Consider the following 21,871-nt stretch of genomic DNA (forward strand, 5'->3'; position numbering starts at 1 on the left):
ACACAACTCGTCGCTCCAAGAGGAGAACAGACACGCATTTTAAATGTGCAGACTGCGATAAGGCGCTGTGCGTAGACCCGTGTTTCAAGGAGTACCACACTCTGAAATATTATTTAACATTTTGCAGTTCTGAGTGATGCCGACACCAAAATACTGTTCCTAATTTCTTTTTTTACTATTTATTCCTGACTTCATACATTTTGTACATTCAAGATCCACAATAAAGTAATTTGACCACCTGGGAAAGTTTTTTCAAAATAATTTGACCCTCAAAGGGTTAAAATTGAATTTATATAAGTTTCAAGCTTCACCTGCTATTGATATATTGTACTAGTTAGTGTGCGCCCACAAAAACCGATCTCACAAGTAAATTTGACTGTAGTAGTAGTTTCGACTAGTCAATACTCCTTTAATAGAAGCAAAAGAAAATAAGCAAGCTCACAAAATACAAGATGCACACAAAAAGTTTAAAAACAGAATAAAGATAGCGTACAAACAGCACATGGCATGTGGCATATACTATATACAAACAACATATGGCACATGGAAATAATAACAAGCAAGCAAACAATACAATTACAACATAGAAACAGCATTAAAGGAAGACCCCGCTCGTTGACATTTAAAATTGACCCAGGTATCTTTTCGCATTCCTCTGGTCTAGGTTGGTGTAGAGCATTTATTATTGCTTGATTGGATCACTGTATCATCGAAGTTCAATGGCATTAATGGAGCAAAAACAGCTAATTCTATCCCAGTTTGAAAACAAACATGTTGTGTTAGGTATGTATGTAGACTTGGCAAAGCTTTTGATAATATTCAGCGTCCTACATTATTTCAGAAATGAAAATGCTAAGGAATTCATGGTCATCCGCATGAATAAAATGATATCTGAAACATTGCAAACAGGTAGTTGAGATGGATAGAAACAGCTTAGAGCTGAAGTCTATTTATAAGGGTGCACCACAAGGAAGCATCCTTGAGCCTCTTTTTATAGCCTACAAAAATGACCTAATTCGCATTTACCCTAATGCCACATATGTTCTATATGCTGATGATGTCAGCATATTTGTTTCATCTCAAGAGAGTATTACAACACTATTGGAAAGAATGAACCAGATTCTTGTGAAATTAAAACATTGGCCATGTTTTAATTATTCAAGCACAAACACAAGTAAAACAAGGTAGTATTATTTAGACCAAAACAAACGAATAAATGATAATTTGCATCGTACGTATGGTGATACTGAAATTGAGCTGGTAAATCATATAAAAATTCTGGGAGTTACGTTTTCAAGCAATATGATATCGACAGTGTGCTGTTAGGAACGGCCGTACGAGGTGACAACGAGCCAGCTATTTCAGCCCGCTGCACGTGTTCCAATCCAACCGGACGGGGCGCACTTCAGAGAACTGCGGATAACCGGCAGCCACGTGGCATGGGGTCAGCTCAGGGGAGTTCTCGAGGGGAGGTTATTGGCGGAACTTCCCCATGAGCTTTTCGAGACACCAGACAATGTGTTACCCGGCCACGCCACCCGGGACGGAGCAGAGTTCTACGAAGCCCCTCTGACGTCGGCTCCGGACCTTTACACCAGTGTGTGTGTGTGGCACATGTATGTGAGCCCTCCTCCACCTCCAATAGGGCGGGTCATCTTCGATGACGTCGAACGATGACTGGACGAACGTTTCCGTCTGCTTGGAATCAAGGGGGGGACCAAGTGCTTATCAGCAGCGATTGTCGGCTGCTAGTGTGTGCTCGTCGTCAAGAGCTGAGTGCTCGTTGTCGTGCTCGAGATGTATTCGTGAGCTGTGTGCTCGTAGCTGTTTGCTGTATGTTAGTTTTGCAGGCTCCATATGGGAGTCACGCTAGACTGTCGATGTATGTTTTGTCTAAGATGTAAATAATGTAAATAAATCCTGTTCACCGAGTTCCTCTCTACGACCTTCAACTCCTTCAAATGGTGGCAGTGGCGAGATCATCCGACGACTCCTACATCTGGTTGACAGCGGTGGGATCGTCCGACAACTCTGACAGTGCCGAACCAGTTATTGCGCACTGCAGGTATGACATATAGCTGCAAAACCGTGTTTCCATTTAAAGTAAGGCTTTTACTTTATTAATAATGTTTTTATTCACTCCTCATCTATTGTTTTTTAGTGTGGGGCTCCACAGCTTCCACGAACTTGCACAAACTATACCTGATACACAAGAAATAGACTATCTGAATACTTTTTAACTTACCATATGATGCCCACACAGGTGAATTGTTTTAGCAGGCTGGAATATAATCTGCCCATAACTTCTACACTTTTAATTTAGCTGTAGCGATCAGGCGCGAGGCAAAAGAAAATCGACATTTTCTGCATGACCTTTCTCATCTACAGCAAAACATTACATTGCTTAATACACGATATAAAGAAATGTGTAAAGTGATAACCCTGAAAAATAATTATCCCAAAGATAAATTATCCTACATAATGCCTCCACTGCTTAATAAATTTGTGAAAACTGGTATAGATTTTCTGTAGTGCGCACCAATCGACTTGCGAAAACTGCATATGTTAGGTTTGTAAATTACACTGGCTCTCTGTTCACCTTTATACTTGTTCTTTGTCTGTTTATGAGACTAAGATATCCTCTGTATCTTTTTAAAACAGATTTGCTGTATGTTGCATGTTACTGCAATTGCTGTTGCTGACTGTTTTGTACAAAGGCCTTTGTCAAGCTGCTTCTATGAAGGGCAGCTTTTACCTACAGCTTCCTTCATCAGCGTGATGATGAAAACACACATTATTATTATTACCAATATTATTATTATCCTCTTTCATTGATTTATCCTTTGCCATAATCACCTTAAACATGTTGTAAAATGTTTTTCCTCATTCTCTCAAAGCAGCATTTGTGGTAGCGCACTATCTTGGAGTGATGATATCTCTGGTTCTACCTATCCTATTGCAACAATTATTTTCTGTCACAAAGGTAGAAAACTAAAGTGTGCAGTATGCTTATACTATGCATAAACGAATATTGACAGAAATTTTCAAAAAGTAGTAATTTGTCCTGGGTGTTACTAGGTTCCAATACTTGGCGCCACAAGCCTGCTTAGCTTTCCAGCCAAAGAGTGCGACATTCCCTTCTATCTCGAAACGCTTCGAGACAATGCTGTTAAGCATTGACGGTGGCAGTCCAACGACTTTGGCAATGTCGACCCTTTTCTGCACTGGCTGCTTGTCGACTGCATTTAGTACGCCCAGCATTTCCTCAAGGGAAAGCACCTTCTGCTTGCGCGACACGGGCACCCTGAACTCGCCTGAGCAATGCAGCCGCGTTCATACGGGAATATCATACGGGAACGTTTTCACAGCTACACCGTAACAGCAGAGATTTTAATACATGAATTTCTATGCGAGCTGCGCCGGACTGGGCAAAAACAACATAGCAGCCTGGAAAGCTCAGCACCGATAAACGTAAGAACAGGGTTCCACTGCATACTGAATAAGTTACATGTAAAAATTATTGTGAAGGTGCCGCGAAATCATTAAATGAAGAGTCAGCCCTGGAGGCAAATAATGAATAAAAATGACAAACTTATACAAACCCTGGAAATGAGGTGTAGACAAGCAGCACACATCCCTTTTCTGCAAAAGAAAAAACATCTACCTGAGCACTTGCTAACACAATGAGCATTTTGTTCCATCTTTAATGACCACTATTGAGGAAGTTTAAAAACAGGCATTTATATCAAGATAATTGTGAGTCTTACTGTTGGTAACCATTCCAGTCAAAGATTACATTAATGAAGTACGTATTTCTAACTAAAACTTTTGTTCAATAAACACAGTGATTAAATAGAATTTATTGTACTTTATTACTGAAGATTTGTTACATTATTAGGCTGTTACCTGTTATAAAAAATTTGCTACATCAAACTTTGCTAAATTAAGGCTCCACCATAGCTTTTAAAGAGTCTTGAAACAGTTTTTGTAGTACACCTAGACACAGAAAGCATCTCTCAAAGAGTGCTTTCTCACAAAAATTTCGCGTCAGAGCGCTGTAATAAAACAAGTCATCATCATCATCACCATCATCATCAGCCTGTTTTATGTTCACTGCAGGACGAAGGCCTCTCCCTGCAATCTCCAATTACCCCTGTCCTGCGCCAACCGATTCCAACTAGCGCCCGGGAATTTCCTAATTGCATCGCTCCACCTAGTCTTCCGTCGTCCTCGATTGCATTTCCCTTCTCTTAGTACCCATTCTGTAACCCTAATGGTCCAACGGTTATCTAACCTGCACATTACATGACCTGCCCAGCTCCATTTTTTTCTCTTGATGTCAATTAGAATATCGTCTATACCCGTTTCCTCTCTGATCCAAACCGTTCTATTTCTATCTTTTGACGTTATGCCTAGCAATTTTCGTTCCATCGCTCTTTGCGCGGTCCTTAACTTGTTCTCAAGTTTCTTTGTCAATCTCCAAGCCTCTGCCCCATATGTCAGCAATGGTAAAATGCACTGATTGTACACCTTCCTTTTCAATTATAATGGTAAGCTTCCAGTCAGCAGCTGACAATGTCTGCCATATGCAATCCAACACATTCTTATTCTTCTATGAATTTCCTTTAATGATTAGGGTTCCCTGTGATTAATTTACCTAGGTAAACATACTCTTTCACCGACTCTAGAGGCTGACTGGGAATCCTGAACTCTTCTTTTTTTTTTTTATTTACAGATACTGTCGGTCCACATCAGGACCACGACAGGAGTGGTAACAATATATCAACATACAGCAAGCAGTGAATGGAACAATAGAATACAGTGATACAGCAATATATGCGCTATTGTTGAAAATATTCGGACAAAAGTTTGGAAAACTGCTCGCGGGTCCCTGCGTTTACAATGTTTGCAGGGAGACGATTCCAGTCACGTGCTGTCGAAAGGAAGAATGAGTATTTGTAGCAATGCTTGTGAAATTGATTTTTCTTAATGTGTCTGCCATGTTTATTTTGCACTATGCGGGTCTTAGATTCATTTATGTAGCTAGACTTATCAACAAGCAGCAGCTCATTAATGATTAAATAGAAAAGGCTAAGTCGTTTTTCCTTCCTCCTGACAGTAAGTAGGGGCAGGTTTGCTCTCGCATAAAGTGGTGTTACGGCGTCTTGCTGGCGGTATCGGGAATAAATAAACTGCAATGCATGTCTTTGAACTTGCTCCAATTTTGCCAGCGAATCTTTCAAATACGAATCCAACACTTCGCATGCATATTCTAATATTGGGCGCACAAGCACTTTATAAGCAGTCAGTTTCGTGGCTAGAGATGCTAGCTTAAGGACACGCCGAATATAACCTAATCTCTGGTTGGCTTTCCCTACTACTTTTTATGTGTGGTGTCCAACTAAGGTCAGAAGTTAATAAAATTCCGAGATATTTGTACTCGGTTACGCGATGAAGTGGTTCACCTTGTAGAGTGTATGTGAATGACAGAGGTTCACGTTCGTGTGTGATGGTCATACATAGTCTTTGCTGGGTTAAGAGACATCTGCCACGTGTCGCACCATTGGTGCATTTTTCCTAAGAAGTTATTTAAATGTATCTGGTCACTAATACATTTCACTTCTGTATATACGACACAGTCATCTGCGAATAACCTCGCTGTAACTGTGGCAGATTCTTCGATAAGGTCATTTTTATATACCAGAAACAGCACTGGCCCAAGAACTGAACCTTGAGGCACGCCTGATTTGACCTCACAGACCTCGGACCTATTTTCATCAATACTGACGAACTGTCGGCGATCAGTAAAAAAGTCCTCCACTCATTTGACTACACCTGTATCTCCTAAAATAGCCTTTAGTTTAATTAACAGTTTTCTATGATTAACCTTATCAAATGCCTTTTTGAAGTTGAGAAAGATCAGATCTATTTGTCGCTTGCCATCGATAACTTTGCTGAAATCGTGAACACTTTCTAGTAATTGTGTTACGGTTGACAAGCCCTCGCGAAACCTATGTTAATAGTTACTAAGAATTTTGTTCTGTGACAAAAACAGCCGAATGTACCTAGAAACAATGTGTTCTAACACTTTACAACAGCCAGACGTTAGTGCAATGGGCCTGTAATTGGCAGTAGACGTGGTGTCACCGTCTTTAAATACGGGTATAACTTTACTAATTTTCCATTCTGCCGGAAGTGTGCCTGACTGTAGTGGCTTCGTGAAGATAATGAACAGGCACTTTGCAGTTCACTCAGCATACCTCTTTAAAAACAGATTTGGTATCTCATCAAGACCTGCCGATTTCTTTGTATTTAGGTTAAGCAGCAAGTTTAATATTCCTTCATACGTTACCCGCAGTTCCTCTGCAACAGGTAGCTGTTGGCGTACCTCAAATTTTGACTGCTTTCCATCATCACTGGTGAACACGCTGGCAAAAAAATTATTGAAGGCGTCCGCTATATAACCTTTATCCTCAATAAGTCCCTCTTCTGTGCTTATTTTAGTGACTACCTTCTTAGTTGATGCCAGGTGCCTCCAAAACGTTTGGGGTGATTCACGTAGAAAAGTATCTATAGCGACACCATAGTACTTGTCCCTGGATTCCTTCATCATCAACTTTAGCTGTTTACTTAAGTTTGACATATCATCACGAACAGCGGAATCATGTGTACGCTTATAAAGTGCCCTATGCCTTGCCACTATTCTTTTCAGTTGTATGATCTCTCTCGTAATCCATGGGCTGTGCATTCGTTTTGTTTTACATTTGAGAGGTACATAGCAGCATATACATTTGTGAACCGTTCGCTTAAATTTTAACCACAACTCATTGATATGTGCAGATTCATTTTGACTTAATTTTTCAAACTTCTCAAAAGAGAAGGCTAGTTCACCTATTATTGCAGTATCATCAGCTTCATTAAACTGTCTGTAATATGAAACAAGCCTTGTTCCTCTGCCCGTCTATTCATCATTATCTTTGTCTTCTGCATATTGATCGTCAACCCCACCCTTACACTCTCTCTGTTAAGGTCCTCAATCATTTGTTGTAACTCGTCCGCACTGTTGCTGAATAGAACAACGTCATCGGCAAACCGAAGGTTGCTGATGACGTTGTCCTAAGCCTTCCTAGTTTATTAGCTTCAATATTTCTTCCAAGCACGCAGTAAATAGCATTGGAGAGATTGTGTCTCCCTGTCTGGCCCCTTTCTTTATAGGTATCTTCCTGCTTTTCTTGTGTAGAATTAGGGTAGCTGCAGAACCTCTTTAGATATTTTCCAAGGTATTTACGTAAGTATTCTGTACTCCTTTATTACATAATGCCTCTATGACAGCTGGTATCTCTACTGAGTCAAATGCCTTTTCGTAATCTATGAAAGCCATATAGAGAGGCTTATTGTACTCTGCAGATTTCTCGATAACCTGATTAATAACATGGATGGGAGTCATTGTTGAGTATCCCTTCCTGAAGCCAGCCTGTTTCCTTGGTTGACTAAAGTCCAGTGTTGCCCTTATTCTATCAAAGATTGTTTTGGTAAATATTTTATATAATAAATAATAGTAAGCTAGTAAGCTAGTAGTAATAATAGCAAGCTAATGGGCCTATAATTTTTAATGTCTCCCTTTCTGTGGATTAGTATAATGTTTGCATTCTTTCAGTTTTCTGGAACCCTTACAGTCGATAGACACTTTGTATAAAGAGCCGCCAGTTTTCCAAGCATTTTGTCTCCTCCATCTTTGGTTAAATCGACTGTTATTCCATATTCTCCTGCCACTCTTCCTCGTTTCATGTCTTGCAAGGCCCTTCTGACCTCATCACTAGCTATAGGAGTTTCTGTATCCTGTTCATTACTGTTTCTAATGGAGGTATCCTGATTCCTCTAGGTATTGTACAGGTCATTATAGAATTCTTCCGCTTCTTTTACTACATCTTCGAGATTGCTGATGACATTACTTTGCTTATCTTTTAGTGCATACATCTTGGTTTGTCCTACGCCAAGTTTCTTTCTCACTGATTTCAGGCTGCGTCCATTTTTACGGCTTCTTCAGTCTTTCTTACGTTATAGTTTAGAATATTATTTATTTTCGCCTAGTTGATCAGTTTTGACAGTTCCGCGAATTCTATTGTATCTTTTGAGTTGGACATTTTTATTCTTTGTTGTTTCTTTATTAGGTCCTTTGTTACTTGGGGGGGCTTGCCTACTGGTTGCTTTGGTGCTTTGCCTCCCACTTCAATTGCTGCCTCTGAAGCCAGCCTAGTTACGGTTTCATTTATTAGCTCTATGTCATCTATGTCATCTCTCTGTTCTAAGGCTGCGTGTTTGTTTGCAAGTACCAGCCTGAATTTGTCTGCTTTTACCCTTACTGCCCTCAGGTTGACCTGATTCTGCTCGACCAATTTTGCTCTTTCTCTCTACAAATTGAGGTGAATCCTAGCCATCACTAACCTATGATCACTGCGCTTTACCCTACTTATTACTTCTACATCCTGCACCATGCTGAGATCAGCAGAAAGTATGAAGTCAATTTCATTTCTTGTTCCATCATTAGGGCTTTTCCAGGTCCACTTTCTGTTGCTACGCTTCCTGAAGAAGGTGTTCATTATCCGAAGCTTATTCCTTTTGGCGAATTCTACCAGCATCTCTGTTCTAGTGTTCCTAGAATCGACACCGTAGTTGCCAATTGCTTGTTCACTAGCCTACTTTTCCTCCACTTTTACATTGAAGTTGCCCATTACTACAGTATACTGACTTTGCACCTTTCTCATCGCTAATTCAACATCTTCATAAAACTGATCTACTTCTTCATCATCGTGACTGGATGTTGGAGAGAAGGCTTGTACTACATTTAACCTATAGGTCCTATTAAGTTGATTATGACTACAGCTACCCTCTCATTAATGCTGTAGAATTTGTCAATGTTGCCCGCTATGTCCTTATGGATTAGGAATCCTACCCTGTATTGCTTCTTATTTAGGAGACCTCTACAGCAGAGGACATGTCCATTATTCAGCAATGTATAAGTCTCACCAGTTCTTCTAATCTCACTAAGGCCGATGATATCCTAAACAATGCCTGATAGTTCTTCAAAGAGTCCTGCTAAGCTAGCCTCGCTCAAGAGGGTTCGAGTGTTAAACGTTGCAAGGGTTAAGTATGAGTGGTTAAACAGTACTTCCACTTAAGCAGCTGTGTTCCCCCTATACTTTTACACCGTGCAGCTATCACTACATCCTGCCTCCTTCATGTGGTAATGCAAGTGTTGTCTACTTTCGGTTGACTTAAACTGAGAGCGTTCCTGCATTTCTTTCCTACAAAGTTTTTCTCGTTAAAGGGCCCCTGAAACGGTTTGGACAAATTTTGCAGACGCATAGGGTACAGCTAAAGTTAATCATTCGCACCACAACTTGTGTGAAACGTTTCATAGTATGAGAGCTACGGACGATTACAAGTTACCCTCCTCCATAGCCATGCATTTTCTCCTCAACTCATTCGCCGAGTGTCTCGGGGCTAAGCTCTGCCTTCACTGGTTCTGCGTCATGATGGCACATCGTGTCGTCTACTTCCAGTTCCCTAGGAGTGAACGCACAAAGCCTCTCCAACCTCTCCGGCAGCTGCTTGGCAGTCGACCCCAAGCAAGAGCTATCGAAGCAGCGTGGGTTGCGAGCATTCCTTTACAGCGCTGAACGTGTCTGGTATTCAGGTAACCACAGGCGGGCTGGGCCTTTCAATGGATGGGTGGAGGCATAAACTCAAGCTGATGAAGCAACTTTAGCGTAGACGTACATGAATGGCCTGATCGATCTGCATGGTCCATCCACCTGTTCGCGCAGAGCATAACCTGCCAAACAAACAGGTAATATCACTCTAACCAAGTGTAAAACATTATAAACATTTAAAAAAAACGCATGTTAACGATTACCCTCCTGCGAAAAATTTACGCCAGCAGCAAAGAAAACACTCTGTTACTGCTACTGTGTTTGGTTGAGCTCTGTGCCATCAGGAGGCTGCACCATGCAGATCATTCACGTTTGCGTTTCTGCTCATCCCGTGAAATGGCAAGGTCAAGCGGCCAGGTCCTGTCCCCTCGCTTGCGTTTACCCGAATACTAGACTTTCGAAATGCTATTGTGGTAGTAATCCTCCGGTGAAATGGGACAGCTGCAAACGCGCAAATTCTGGCGCCGATCAGATGGCGACAGTCAGATGCACTGCTGCCACTCCACTCGACTGCTGCCTTGAAGAGGGACACGATGTCGCAGCTTGACATATTGCCATTCACTAGGCTTGCAGCCCACAATGCAACAAAGTCGATTGATGGTGCTCACGAAAAGACAGACCGACACTGACCACAAAGCTCTCACCAAGACGGAGCAAGTTGTAACACAAGCAGACGACGCTTGCTGTGTGCCGGAAGTGAGGAATTGTTCTCGTGCATTCTCTTTCTGTTACTTTCTTTTTATGGAAACAAATGAACTAACATTCCGACTATTACGAACATCATTTGTTCACCATAAAGGTGGAAAAATTATTGATGACGCACCCTGGGCAAGCAATCAGATAGCTCACCCTACTGACGTCAATTGGGTGATTTATGTCAAATAGGTAAGGGCGGCTGAAAATTCCTCCGAGGAGTGTGCTGCAATCAGCAGCGATTTACATTTTTAAAACCTTATAATAAATTACTTCACGCGGAGCACTTATATGTGTCAATTAATGATCAGAAAAACCTACTCTAACGACTCAGTACGTTTGTACAATATCGTCAAAATCGTTTCAGGGTCCCTTTAAGCCTGGACTGCATGGAGTGAACTTTTAAGGCAAACTTCATGCAGCAAATGGAGACGTGGCAGCACGACGCCCAATGTTTGCTGGCTTATGCTACATGACTGGAAAAGAGACGGATGCTGCTGCAGGTGTTATGACTGCAAGTGTATAGCAATGTCCAAACTACAAAGTAGCCATTTTCGGTATTTTGGTTTGACAATTGTCTGATGACATGCAGATATTTAATAACAAGTACATTTACGGTTGTCTCCGTATTACGCTCATTAGATATTTTAGCAGCCGTCAGCAGAAAAAAACAAGCGTTGCCGCAGCTAGGCTAGCGCTGCCGCTGACTTGAGAACGTTGAGAAATGAACTATTTATTATATTTCCTCTACTCCGGAAATAATAATTAAGGAAATAAGGGGAAAATTAAGTAAAAAAAAGCTACTTCTACATTACAGATCAAACCCACACTGCCTGCATGGGAAGCAGATATGACACGGTACCACTATACCAAAATCCAACTCGAAATGGTGGCTTTCTGATGGACTTTTGATAATTTTGACAAGTTGGAAGGCACGTTCAATTGACTTTGCAACGTTTTTACTTCCTGGATCTTGATTTGTTAGGATATTTTCAGTTACCATTCTAGGCAAATTATACCCAATACTTGGCTCTGACAAACGGGAACCTGCAGTTGGCACTGAAAGCACCTTTCTTTTCAAAACTGCGGATGATTACTGTGTTGAAAGAGGATGCTGGTGTTGACATTGACGTGCAGCACTTGCGCCTTCTACAGCGTGCAGTTGCTGCAGTTTACTCTCTGCACAAAGCTGCAGTGCAAGGTGAGCGGAATATGATAAGCAAACCCTTCATGTTCTTGCTGCCAAAAAAGACATCACTGTACATATTTTCATATAGGAACCTCTTTGCATCCAATCAGCTGCCATCACCAGAGCTGTAGCAGATGATCCACATTCTCAGGTGGAAGTGGGCCATTAGTTTACAGAAATGTCTACATTTATCGCAGTCACATACTTATATTTAAGGCTACACAAATTACTATGCATACATATGCTAATAAAAGTAAGCCTAATAGAGAGTCATGTTTCAAGCATTCCCTATAACGTAATGTGGGTAGCCAATTGGATCACTTGCGTGAGTGACATCATTCTTCTATGCTACGTAGCATGGGAAGAGGCGGCCGAAAATACAAAGCAGCAGCACCACTGCGATCGGTAGCTATGCACATTTTTAAAACCCCTTGACAAATTACACACTGCACTTAAATCTCTCTTAATAATGAGACATTTGTACACAATTGTCAAAATAATTTCAAGGTCCTTTTAAATACTGTTCAAATAGCCTTGCATATTAGAAAAGTGCACCTTGACATGTTCCGTGCCATTATTCGATAAGGCAAATGCGATGTAAATGCCACGATCTTGTGTTGCAACGTGCTTCACAAGTGTCACCTCAGCCTCTTTCTTGTTTTCTCTATGCTACCAGGAAGTGCTGGATCAAAAGACCAGGTGTGAGTTGTACAGGCGTGGCCACTGCTAGCAGGAATACGAGAGCTGTGGCATCACTCCATGGAGCGCCCCACCACCAGTGCTTCATGAAGTCTTGCGGCACAGGTGCAATCAAAGCGACTGGCGAGTAGCCTGGTGAGTCGTCTGCTATGGCGAGTTATCTGCCACGACTTCACGAGGCGCAGGTGGTGGCATTCCACATAGTGTTCCCATGAGCACCCCTGTTCCCGCTAGCAGTGGCCGGGCCTGTACATCACATCTGACACTTTGAGAGAGAGCAGATCATGCTAATGGCTATGCTGCACAGTACATAACTGCGTCACACATATGCACGCGAAACAATTTATTTAGCATGTTCTGCTGAGTGAATGCACATTTGCTGCCATGTGAATGGTTTGCCCGCAAGTGCATCTGCAAGTGGCCTACAGATGTCTCAACCTAAATGTATCCACTTGTACTGATCATTTTTTAAATTTTTATTTGCTTCTGGGATCAATTCATTCAAATACACATATTTTTTTGTCTCCACCTCCTCTTTAACATTTTCCTCTGCATTTCAGGAATTCCTGTTCGTTGTTGGTCAACCCTGCCTGGCAGGGGTGACCATGGTTGTTTGTTTTTAAAATCTAGCCTTCACAGATTGGATTAAAGATTTTATGGCCTTTCTTGAGTGTTAACAAAACTTTTCCACCTTGTTCTGTGTATAGTTCTTAACTGTCACCAATTCTGCATTTTGTTTTGCAAACATGCAATTTCTGCACTTGGAATATTATTCCAGTGGAACCTTGCTAATATGTGCTAGCAGGAACATGGTACCAACTACAAACTAAATGGTAACATACACTAACTGGCAGGCACAAATTCGTCTCTTAACATGCACAGCCATTAACAAAGAAAGAAATGCGACACTACAGTAGACGTTGCCTAAAATATGGACTAAAAGGCTTCCATTCCTTCTTTATCAGTGAAAAACAATTCCAGCTCTTTTGTACGACCATGAGATAGAGCACAGGTGATAACCAGCATTTAAAAACTTCAACAGAGAGCACAGTGGCAAAGTGGACAGTGTATCGCCTTGTCAAGCTTCCCTTGATGCATGCGTGTGTGCAGCTTGTTGAGTCAACGCGGCGACTGCAGGCTGCTTTCATTTCTGCACACAATGCACACTAGGACTATAGTCGGATACAACTTTAGAAAAAAGGGGGGTGTTTACTCCTCCGAGGCGGAGGCATACGGTCACCCACCAATGGGCACGCACTCTGGACTACCGTCATCAGCCGGACGGCCGGTGAGCCCGCTGACAGAGAAGATGGCCACCCGCGCTTCAAACTGGGCGAGGTCGCGTCAGCTGTGTGCTTCAGCATCTTGTCAGAGTGAATTCCAGAACTGTTTGTGATGGTCTATCATGCCGGAAATACAACTACGAGCTTACGATGCGGCATATGTGCCGCGTGCATTTATTCTGAGCTGTGATCCGGCGCAGGAACATTGCAGCAAGCATCGCTGGCGCTGCGCTAAGCTTTGCCTGAAAACAGGATCCTGTGGCGACCGCTACAAACACACATCCTGCGTGTTTGTTCCATGTTGTTTTATTTCGCTCCTGAGTGACGTTACGATGAGAAAAGTTTTCCAAAGACTTGTGCCTACTGTTAGTAGCGGGTGTGTTCGTGTACTGTGTCGCTGCGTTTCTCGTCGGACGGGGTGAAGTGATGGAGCAAAACCATTCTCAGGAGAAATCAGAAAAGTGTACGCGCATGAAACAAACCTACGAGTGTCTCAACAAAAAATATTTGCAAAAGAAGCCTTCAACGCAAAGATTTGTCGCCGTCAACTTAGCATGAACGATCATTGTCAGCAGTGAGATAGCCGAGCATCTAGCGACAGTGTTCGAGCGTTGTGTAGCACCGTCGATTGACGCTGTCCACCAGTGCTCACTGCACGCGCAAGCTGTAGAATGCGTGCTGTGAAATTGTGAAAACACAAAACCAAAAAAATATGAATTTTATGTTATTTAAAACCAAGAGTATTTATTTAAAACGATGAATGAAGCATTTTTTTACCTTCCTGCCTCGACCGTATTCTCGCCCCAGGTTTGTAACGGCTGCGATAAATGCATTGTTTTATATAAGTACTTTTTCAATAGCAGCTGATTCACTTTAAGCTTGGAAAACGAGTAGCAGATATGCCGTGTACATGTAAACAGGTGCAAAAGCCATGCAGAGCTGCTCTTTCCGCTTTTGTCACTAGCAATGAAGCTAAAGCGCAGACGACGGGCAGCATTGTAGAATGCACGGGGTTATTTTTCTGTCGCTATCCGGCATGTGCTGTAGCACATGAGAGCTCTACTAAACCAGTCATCAAAATACAAATGTCTTTATTTATACCGAGAATTACGCATTTCAGGAGCACTATTTTTCAAGCGGGACTATTTTAGTCGCAGAGGCAATCAATCGGCTGTCGTGCTTCGGTCATCTGGGCGGGGCCTCCCCCTTTTTTTTCTAAAGTTGTATCTGACCATAGTTCCATTTAAAGATCACAGAAATGTGGTGTGTTTCGATTATTACCTACTAAAAGGGTGCAATAGGCTTCCAGCAGCAAAACTGACTATGCCACACGTGCTTCCGAGCAGATAAGTGAAGGTGGTTATCGCGGTAAGGTTGGTGGCAAAATGTCATACAGGTGCACCCATCAGTAGCTATATTCTCTGCTTAGGCACCCACTGGGCCTCCATACATTTCCACTGCTTATCTGCATAGGCATCACCACACCCACACCAAAGCCAGAATTATTGGTAGACCAGACTCTGCACTATCCAAAAAGTCAGATCTTTTGTGGCTGTCAGCTACACTGTGAGTTGAGGCAACATGGTTAGACCATATGCGAAAAACGTGATTAAGGGAAGCAACAAACGATGGGGATTTGACGAGCCACTACGGCTTAAGCGGTAAGCCAATTCATTAGGCCCTACAGAGACTGGGTGGAGGCTTCATTGCAACTACAAGTTAACCCTTAGTGTGTTTTAAGCGGGTGCATATTAATAAGGTTTTACTGCACTTCCCCATATACTAGTGCCCAAGGGCACTGTAGGTATGCAAATAAAATTGAAGATAGGGCCCCAGCTTTCCGCAGTGTTGCATTTTAGCTGCCAAGTACCTATTCGTAGTAAAGCACATACCAAGGTCTTTCAGCTGCTCCTGCAGTTCAGGTGAAAACTGTGACTCCAGTGGATATTCCTCCGTAAGCAGCACATAAAGGTCTTGCCTGCTCATAGTCAGCTTTCTCTTGTTCAAGTAAGGCAGCACTGTAGGAAGGCCCTGCAGATATTGTTTTTAGCTACTCAGCATTCAATTAACAACATGAAGTGCTACAGGCAAAGGGTAACAAAGATGAAGAGTGAAAGAGGAAGATGGGTTGATCTAAAATAAACAAACTGAGGGCTGTGGCTTCACACAAATGAGAAGTACTACAATTTTTATACCATGGCACGATGTTCTCGTAACAATGTCTAGCAAAGGCCAGGTAAAGAGTGCTTGTAACAGTGATAAATATCATATGCAGAGTTTCGCAATTAATTGTGCTCATGTGTCAAAGCTTTGATATGCAGCAGTTGTGTTGTATCTAAAAAAAAAAATTCTTCCGCTGAATTCCAGCACTGAATTCCAGAGCTCTTGATTTCGAAACAGATGCTCGACTGCCAAAGACACGTGGGTACAGTCAATAGCATGTGTTATGAGGGACTGATGTATCAGTTTAGTGTGCAAGCAGTGTATCTTTGGTGGTGAAGATGATGCCACAATATAGCAGCTTCATGCTGCTGCAGTGTGTTGCAAATTCTATTGCCACAATTACAAGAAAAGTGCTTTAGTCAACAAGCTTGAAAAGGAAGGGAAGTAGCTAGACTAAATGTGCCTTGGTGTACTAAAAAAATTTAAATAAAAACTATCCTTCCATAACAGCATCACGATACATGGCAGTGTACAGATGGTTTGGTGAAAGTAATTTAGCAATGGTTTGTCTGTTATTAATGAGATGTAAGTAATCACGATGGAAAGTAGCGAAGTGACGAAAAAAGAGAATAGAGTGCTACTTAGCCTCATTTTTTCCTACATCCTTGCACTACTTTCCATCATATCAACACACCAGCTAGCCCTACAAAGCACCTTGCTAGGTGCAAGTAAACAGGTTTTGTGTAGTGTTTATGGCACATCCATACAACACAGGTTATCAACGAGTTTTCTCCTATGCGAAATGGCAAACATGCAATGTGAAAAACATCAAGCCATTGGTGAATAAGTAAACCCTCAGTAAGTAACTTTGATATTTTGAAATATCGGTTAGGTAAAAAAAGTTTTTTTCCCACCAGAGTCCACCCACAAGTTTTCCAAAAAAAACTTTTATCTCAAAATATTTTTGCACTGTACTCTGGATATCTCTTAATCTCAACTTCAAAAATACCAGGGAAAAGGCAATGAGGCAGAGTTTCATGCACTTGCTTTTCACCTAGTGGCAGCGAGCGATCGTGCTGGTGCAGCACTCGCAAGCCGAGCCATATGCCGTGCTGAGCCACGCGCCCCAATTATCTTTCCCCCATTGGTCTTTTTTCTCCTTCTCAGTTAGGACGTCAATGACACATCAATGTGGTCACGGCATATTAATCATGACCTTGAGCGAGATGATCTATGCATTTGAGTAGGCGTGATCAGGGGTGTTATTGCCGGGCAGCCACTTTGAGGATTAATGAGACTTGGCATTCAACATGTCTAAGCACTCAGCTGACAGTGCTCTTTCCACTGTGTGAAGATAGCGAGCATGGCACATTGGCAGAAATTCTGTCGCAGCAGTATACGCGAACTTGCCAGGTGCCAAGTCATATGAAATCTCGTGAAAGTGAAACTATATCTGAAAGTTATCACCCGAGAATACTGTCCCAGTCCATGCGCTGCACCCAAAAGAAGCCAGTATGTGAGCCCACAGCATTTTGGTGAGATAGTGGCCTGATAAGAACGCTCGCCTAAAGCTCATATGTCGGTGAGCTGTAAGCTGATGTTATTGTGACTCAGGGTCAAGGACGAAAGACGGGCTCTTGGAGCAGACGAAGAGGAGATGAAAAGCTTTTTATAATATGTACAGATATAGCAGAAAATAGCGTACAAGTAGCGGCCAGAGTGCACCAGACTGACAGGGCACCTGGTTGTGGCTCTCTCCTAACAATGGGCTGGCTCCGCCTTAAATCCCTTTGGCGATCCATTATTGAAAGGAATGAGAACGGGCAGGTGCTGATGTCACCCGCGTCCATCACATTTCCCTTGCGTCGCAGCAAAAGTCTTGGTGCAGCACGCCACCCAACTCCTCTGTTCAACCCATGGGAAGAGGTCAACAGCAGTTTCGTGGAACTTTAGACGGTCGTACACATAGTTGGGTGAGTTGGTTTGACATGACGATGTCAAGGTTGTTAGTGGATGTTTGAAGCTCAGCACAAGGGCAACCACTTCAGAAGAACGAGGGGGGGGGGGGGGGGGAGGGGCGCTGGTTGCCTCGATGATAGGCATGCAGTGTGGCACAACAGTGTGCCTCTTCGAAGTGAAATTGTCTGGAATACATTATGATGCAGAAACTAGCAGCATCAACTTTTTGGATGTCTGGAACTAGTTATGAACTACTCATATGGCTGGCTTCAAATACTGCATTAGGATCAATCATCTTAAATCAGTGCCAAACATACCGTCTTGGCACATTGCCAGTAACACTGCTGGCCAGAGATGGCAACGTGTCTGGTGCCGAGGCACGAGAAAGTTATTCGTCCCCGACAGTCCTGGACTGTCCAAGGTTTTGCATATGCAACACTCATTGGCTCAAAGCTCCGCCTTGGGCAGTCCCGGACTGTCAGGGACAGATAAACGAAGAGGCCCAGAGATCGAGAATATGACTGCCGCCAATTTAAAATGACTCCATGTGGTTTATGTGTGGCCAGCAGCTTTCTATTTTTGTAATTTCACTCATCTCGAAATTAATTAAAAAATTAAATTATGGGGTTTTACGTGCCAAAACCACTTTCTGATTATGAGGCACGCCATAGTGGAGGACTTCGAAAATTTCGACCACCTGGGGTTCTTTAACGTGCACTTAAAGTTAAGTACACAGGTGTTTTCGCATTTCGCCCCCATAGAAATGCGGCCCCCGTAGCCGGGATTCGATCCCGCGACCTCGTGCTCAGCAGCCCAACACCATAGGATCTCGAAATTATTTCTGGTAATTTGCAGCTCCGAGTTAAGCAGCTTTTACTATATGATAAAAGGTGGTTAAATTGTTGCCTGCATGCTAGCGTTATATCAGTTGCTGGCTGGGTCATTCTTGCAACAAAATAATCAAGGCGTGTGTGCAGTTGTGAAAACCACATCTGTTCAGATAACGATGTGTGCGTGTGTTGTGCTGCTACCACACCACAAAGGAAGTCAAAAGGCCCTCGCTGTTTCACAGAACTTTCGTGCGAGTACTTGAAACAAAATGCAAGCACGCTTATGATTTGCATCACATGAAGAAAATACAGTATAAATTTTTTATTTCGGATTTCACAGGATAAAAAAAAAAGTCAGAATTAACCGAATGTTGAATATTGAAGGTATCAAGAAAACACTAAAAAAAATGCTCGTTACGTCGACACGCTTTTATTCACTGAATGAATGAGCCAATCTTGTTTCTATGTTTCTATTTTGCACAAAAGCAGTGTGGAAGCTGCAGTTTTCATCATCTCGTGGCTGATAAGCGCTCGCAGCGGTGAAGGCCTCGCTTCTTCCTACACAGCACGGCTGCGGCATACATCTTCATCTGAGGCAGGCATTTTACTATAGCACACACATCCCGATTATTTTTTCGCCAGTGAGCTGGTTGCCGTCCATCGCAATGTAGCTGGGGCTCTTCATCCTCAAAAGCTTGTCGAAACAAAACTACTGTTTGGCACAACTGCTGCGGACGAAACTGCGGCTGCTGTCAACGCGATCATGCATGGTGACCTTGCAGTTCTGAAGGTGTGCAGCCGACACATGCACTGAGTAAATATGGAACTACCGTTTGCTGCAACTGTGGACGAAACCGCAATCACTATCGACGCGATCATGGATGGCAACTACGTAGTTACGAAGGCATGCGGCTGACGCATGTACCGAGTAAAAACGAAACTGCTGTTCGCCAAAAACGCGGCCGTGATCCACGCGATTATGTACGACAAGTACGCAATCATGAAGGCATGTGGCTAATGCGGTGCTATGCGTGGCGGTAAAGGCAAGAATAGAGGCTTTAGAGGCACAAATAGGTACGAAGCGTTCTGGCGTTGCTGCCATTCACGTACGATTTCCACTGGTGACAATGGCGATGCGAACTAACGAGAGCTTCATTGCATTAAACAATGCATATACCTGCCGAGACCAAAGGAGGAGTCCGAATTATCCAATTTTCCAAATTAGCGAGGGCTGGATTAACAAGGTTTTACTGTAGCAGTCTCTGTGCAGATTTTGTGCCAAGTAAAAATGAGTAAGATTTCTTCACCAAAAAAAAAAAAGGCATGAAAGGGGAAATTGTTATCCACCCAAATGTAGCATGAAGCTACAAAGGAAAACCACAGAGGTTTCTCAGAAAAAAGCTTTGCAGTTGAGGCAAAATTTGACCTGGTCCAGGATTCGAACCCTGGAATGAGTTTCCGGGGCAGTCGCTCTACCATCTGTGCTAAACCGAAGGCTAGTAGATCACAGTGCAAGGGCAAATGAATCAATAAATCAACAAATCATCATGATACTTCCTCCACCTTATGGAATATTCTGTAGAACTGATTTGCCAGAAACAGAGATGTTGACAAAGTAAACTTTTTTTTTTTTTTTAGGGAAGACAAAATTATTATCCATCCATCTGTAGCATGAAGCCCTTACAGGTTTCTCAGAAAAGAAGCTTCACAGTTGAAGAAAAATTTGTCCTGGTCCAAGGATTCAACGCAGGACCAAGGCCTTTCTGGAGCAGTCACTCTATCATCCGAAGTAGCTATAGTCGGACGCAACTTAAGTCTGCAGTGAAGCCCCACCCACGCCCTCATAACCGCCAGCCACTGTACCTCCACGAGGCTGCAAATAGTTCATACTTGAAACTTTTCCTGTTACCTAAATAAGGCGGGAACCACAAAAATGGGTGCCTAATTTTTTACGTTTTCACTCGTCCATTACAGTAATACGGCGAAAGCCTAATTCTTTATTGAACTGAAATAAAACGCTATCTTCGCTGTAACTATTTACTGTCAAGATTCACAAGTAAAATGGGCTCAGCAATGAAATTAACTGTACCGAGGACTTTCGAAGAGTGAAATGCTGCGACTCCATACACTTTGTCCATGTCTGTTGCACACCTCATCGCTTCCACCGATGAAAAGACTTTTCAAGAGCAGCAGACACTCCGGAGATATCGAGTACGACGCCATTTTTAAAATGTCGCATGACGACAACTTTGTTTGCTTCTGTGATTGGCTAGCGCAGTAACAACGCCACGCGATCCAGGTGCTTGGTTGCCAACTGCTGTTTATTTAAGTTGTATCCTACTATAGCAGGCTAGCAGATCAAAGGGCAAGAAAGCCTTCCTCCACTTCGCAGGCTTCCGCAGAACTAATTTGCCATATTCTGTGTCCCTTTCTTCGAGTTGTCGATTAATTCGCCCTCGTTTTGCAACCTGCTAGCCTACTGGCCAGATCAGTTAGGTCAGTTCACGGTCCCTTCAAGTTCATCTTAATGACACAGTAAAACCTCACTAATTTGAATTTCATGGGACCTAAAAAAATTTAATTAGCCAAATGTAGAATTATTGAAGGTATCAATAGAACAATTAACAAATGCTTCCTACTTCAACATCCTTGTATTTACTAAACGAATCAGCAAACCCTGTTTCTATTTTGCACAAAAGCAGTGCAGGAGCTGAAATTCTCACGATCTCATGACAGATTAGCGCTCATAGTGGCGAAGGCCTCGTCACTGTTTGCATAGTGGCCGCGGCGCAGGACCCGCGTTGTCATCAGAAACATGCTTTTTACCGCTGCACACACATCCCAATTATTTTTTCGCCAGCCAGCTGGCTGGCAACAGACCGTCCATCCACTGTGATGTAGCTACAGCAAGTTTGATGCCATCGTGCAGGCTGTGCAAGGATCACCCTTTATCCTCGACAGCTGTCATGTTTGTGATATTGGGCATGCACTGCACTGAGTAAGAACTAAACTACTGCCCGCCGTGGACCGTGGTCACAATTGACATGATAATAGATAGTGACCGTGCAGTTCTGAAGGCACGCAGCCAACACACGCACTCGGTCAAAACGATGCTGTTGTGTGCTGCAGCTGCTGCGGACGAAACAATGGTCACTATCAACACAATCATGAATGGTGATTACACAGTTCTGAAGGCACACAGCCTTCGTGGTCTTATGCGCAGTGATAAACGCAAGAATAAAGGCTATAAAGGCACAAACAGGCACAAAGCGTTTCAGTGTTCATGTCATTTCCGTACAATTTCCATTGATGACTATGGTGATGTGGACTCTGCCGCTTCGT

The 21,871-nt window shown here is 42.8% G+C and overlaps 1 protein-coding gene across 6 annotated transcripts in view; it reads right to left on the reverse strand.

Moving 5' to 3' along the window:
• Nucleotides 1-21,871, reverse strand: part of Nsun2 (tRNA (cytosine(34)-C(5))-methyltransferase Nsun2) — a 159,228-nt gene that overhangs the window by 50,609 nt on the left and 86,748 nt on the right. For all 6 annotated transcript variants that reach the window (XM_070530707.1, XM_065433505.1, XM_065433501.2 and 3 more), the window contains 2 exons: nucleotides 15,470-15,608; nucleotides 3,603-3,642 (listed from right to left, as the gene is read on the reverse strand). In XM_070530707.1, the coding sequence (XP_070386808.1) occupies nucleotides 3,603-3,642; nucleotides 15,470-15,608 (179 nt within the window). The remainder of the gene's footprint in view (nucleotides 1-3,602; nucleotides 3,643-15,469; nucleotides 15,609-21,871) is intronic.

This window comes from Dermacentor albipictus, chromosome 1 (assembly GCF_038994185.2).
Source record: "Dermacentor albipictus isolate Rhodes 1998 colony chromosome 1, USDA_Dalb.pri_finalv2, whole genome shotgun sequence".
NCBI classification, from domain to species: Eukaryota; Metazoa; Arthropoda; class Arachnida; order Ixodida; family Ixodidae; genus Dermacentor; species Dermacentor albipictus.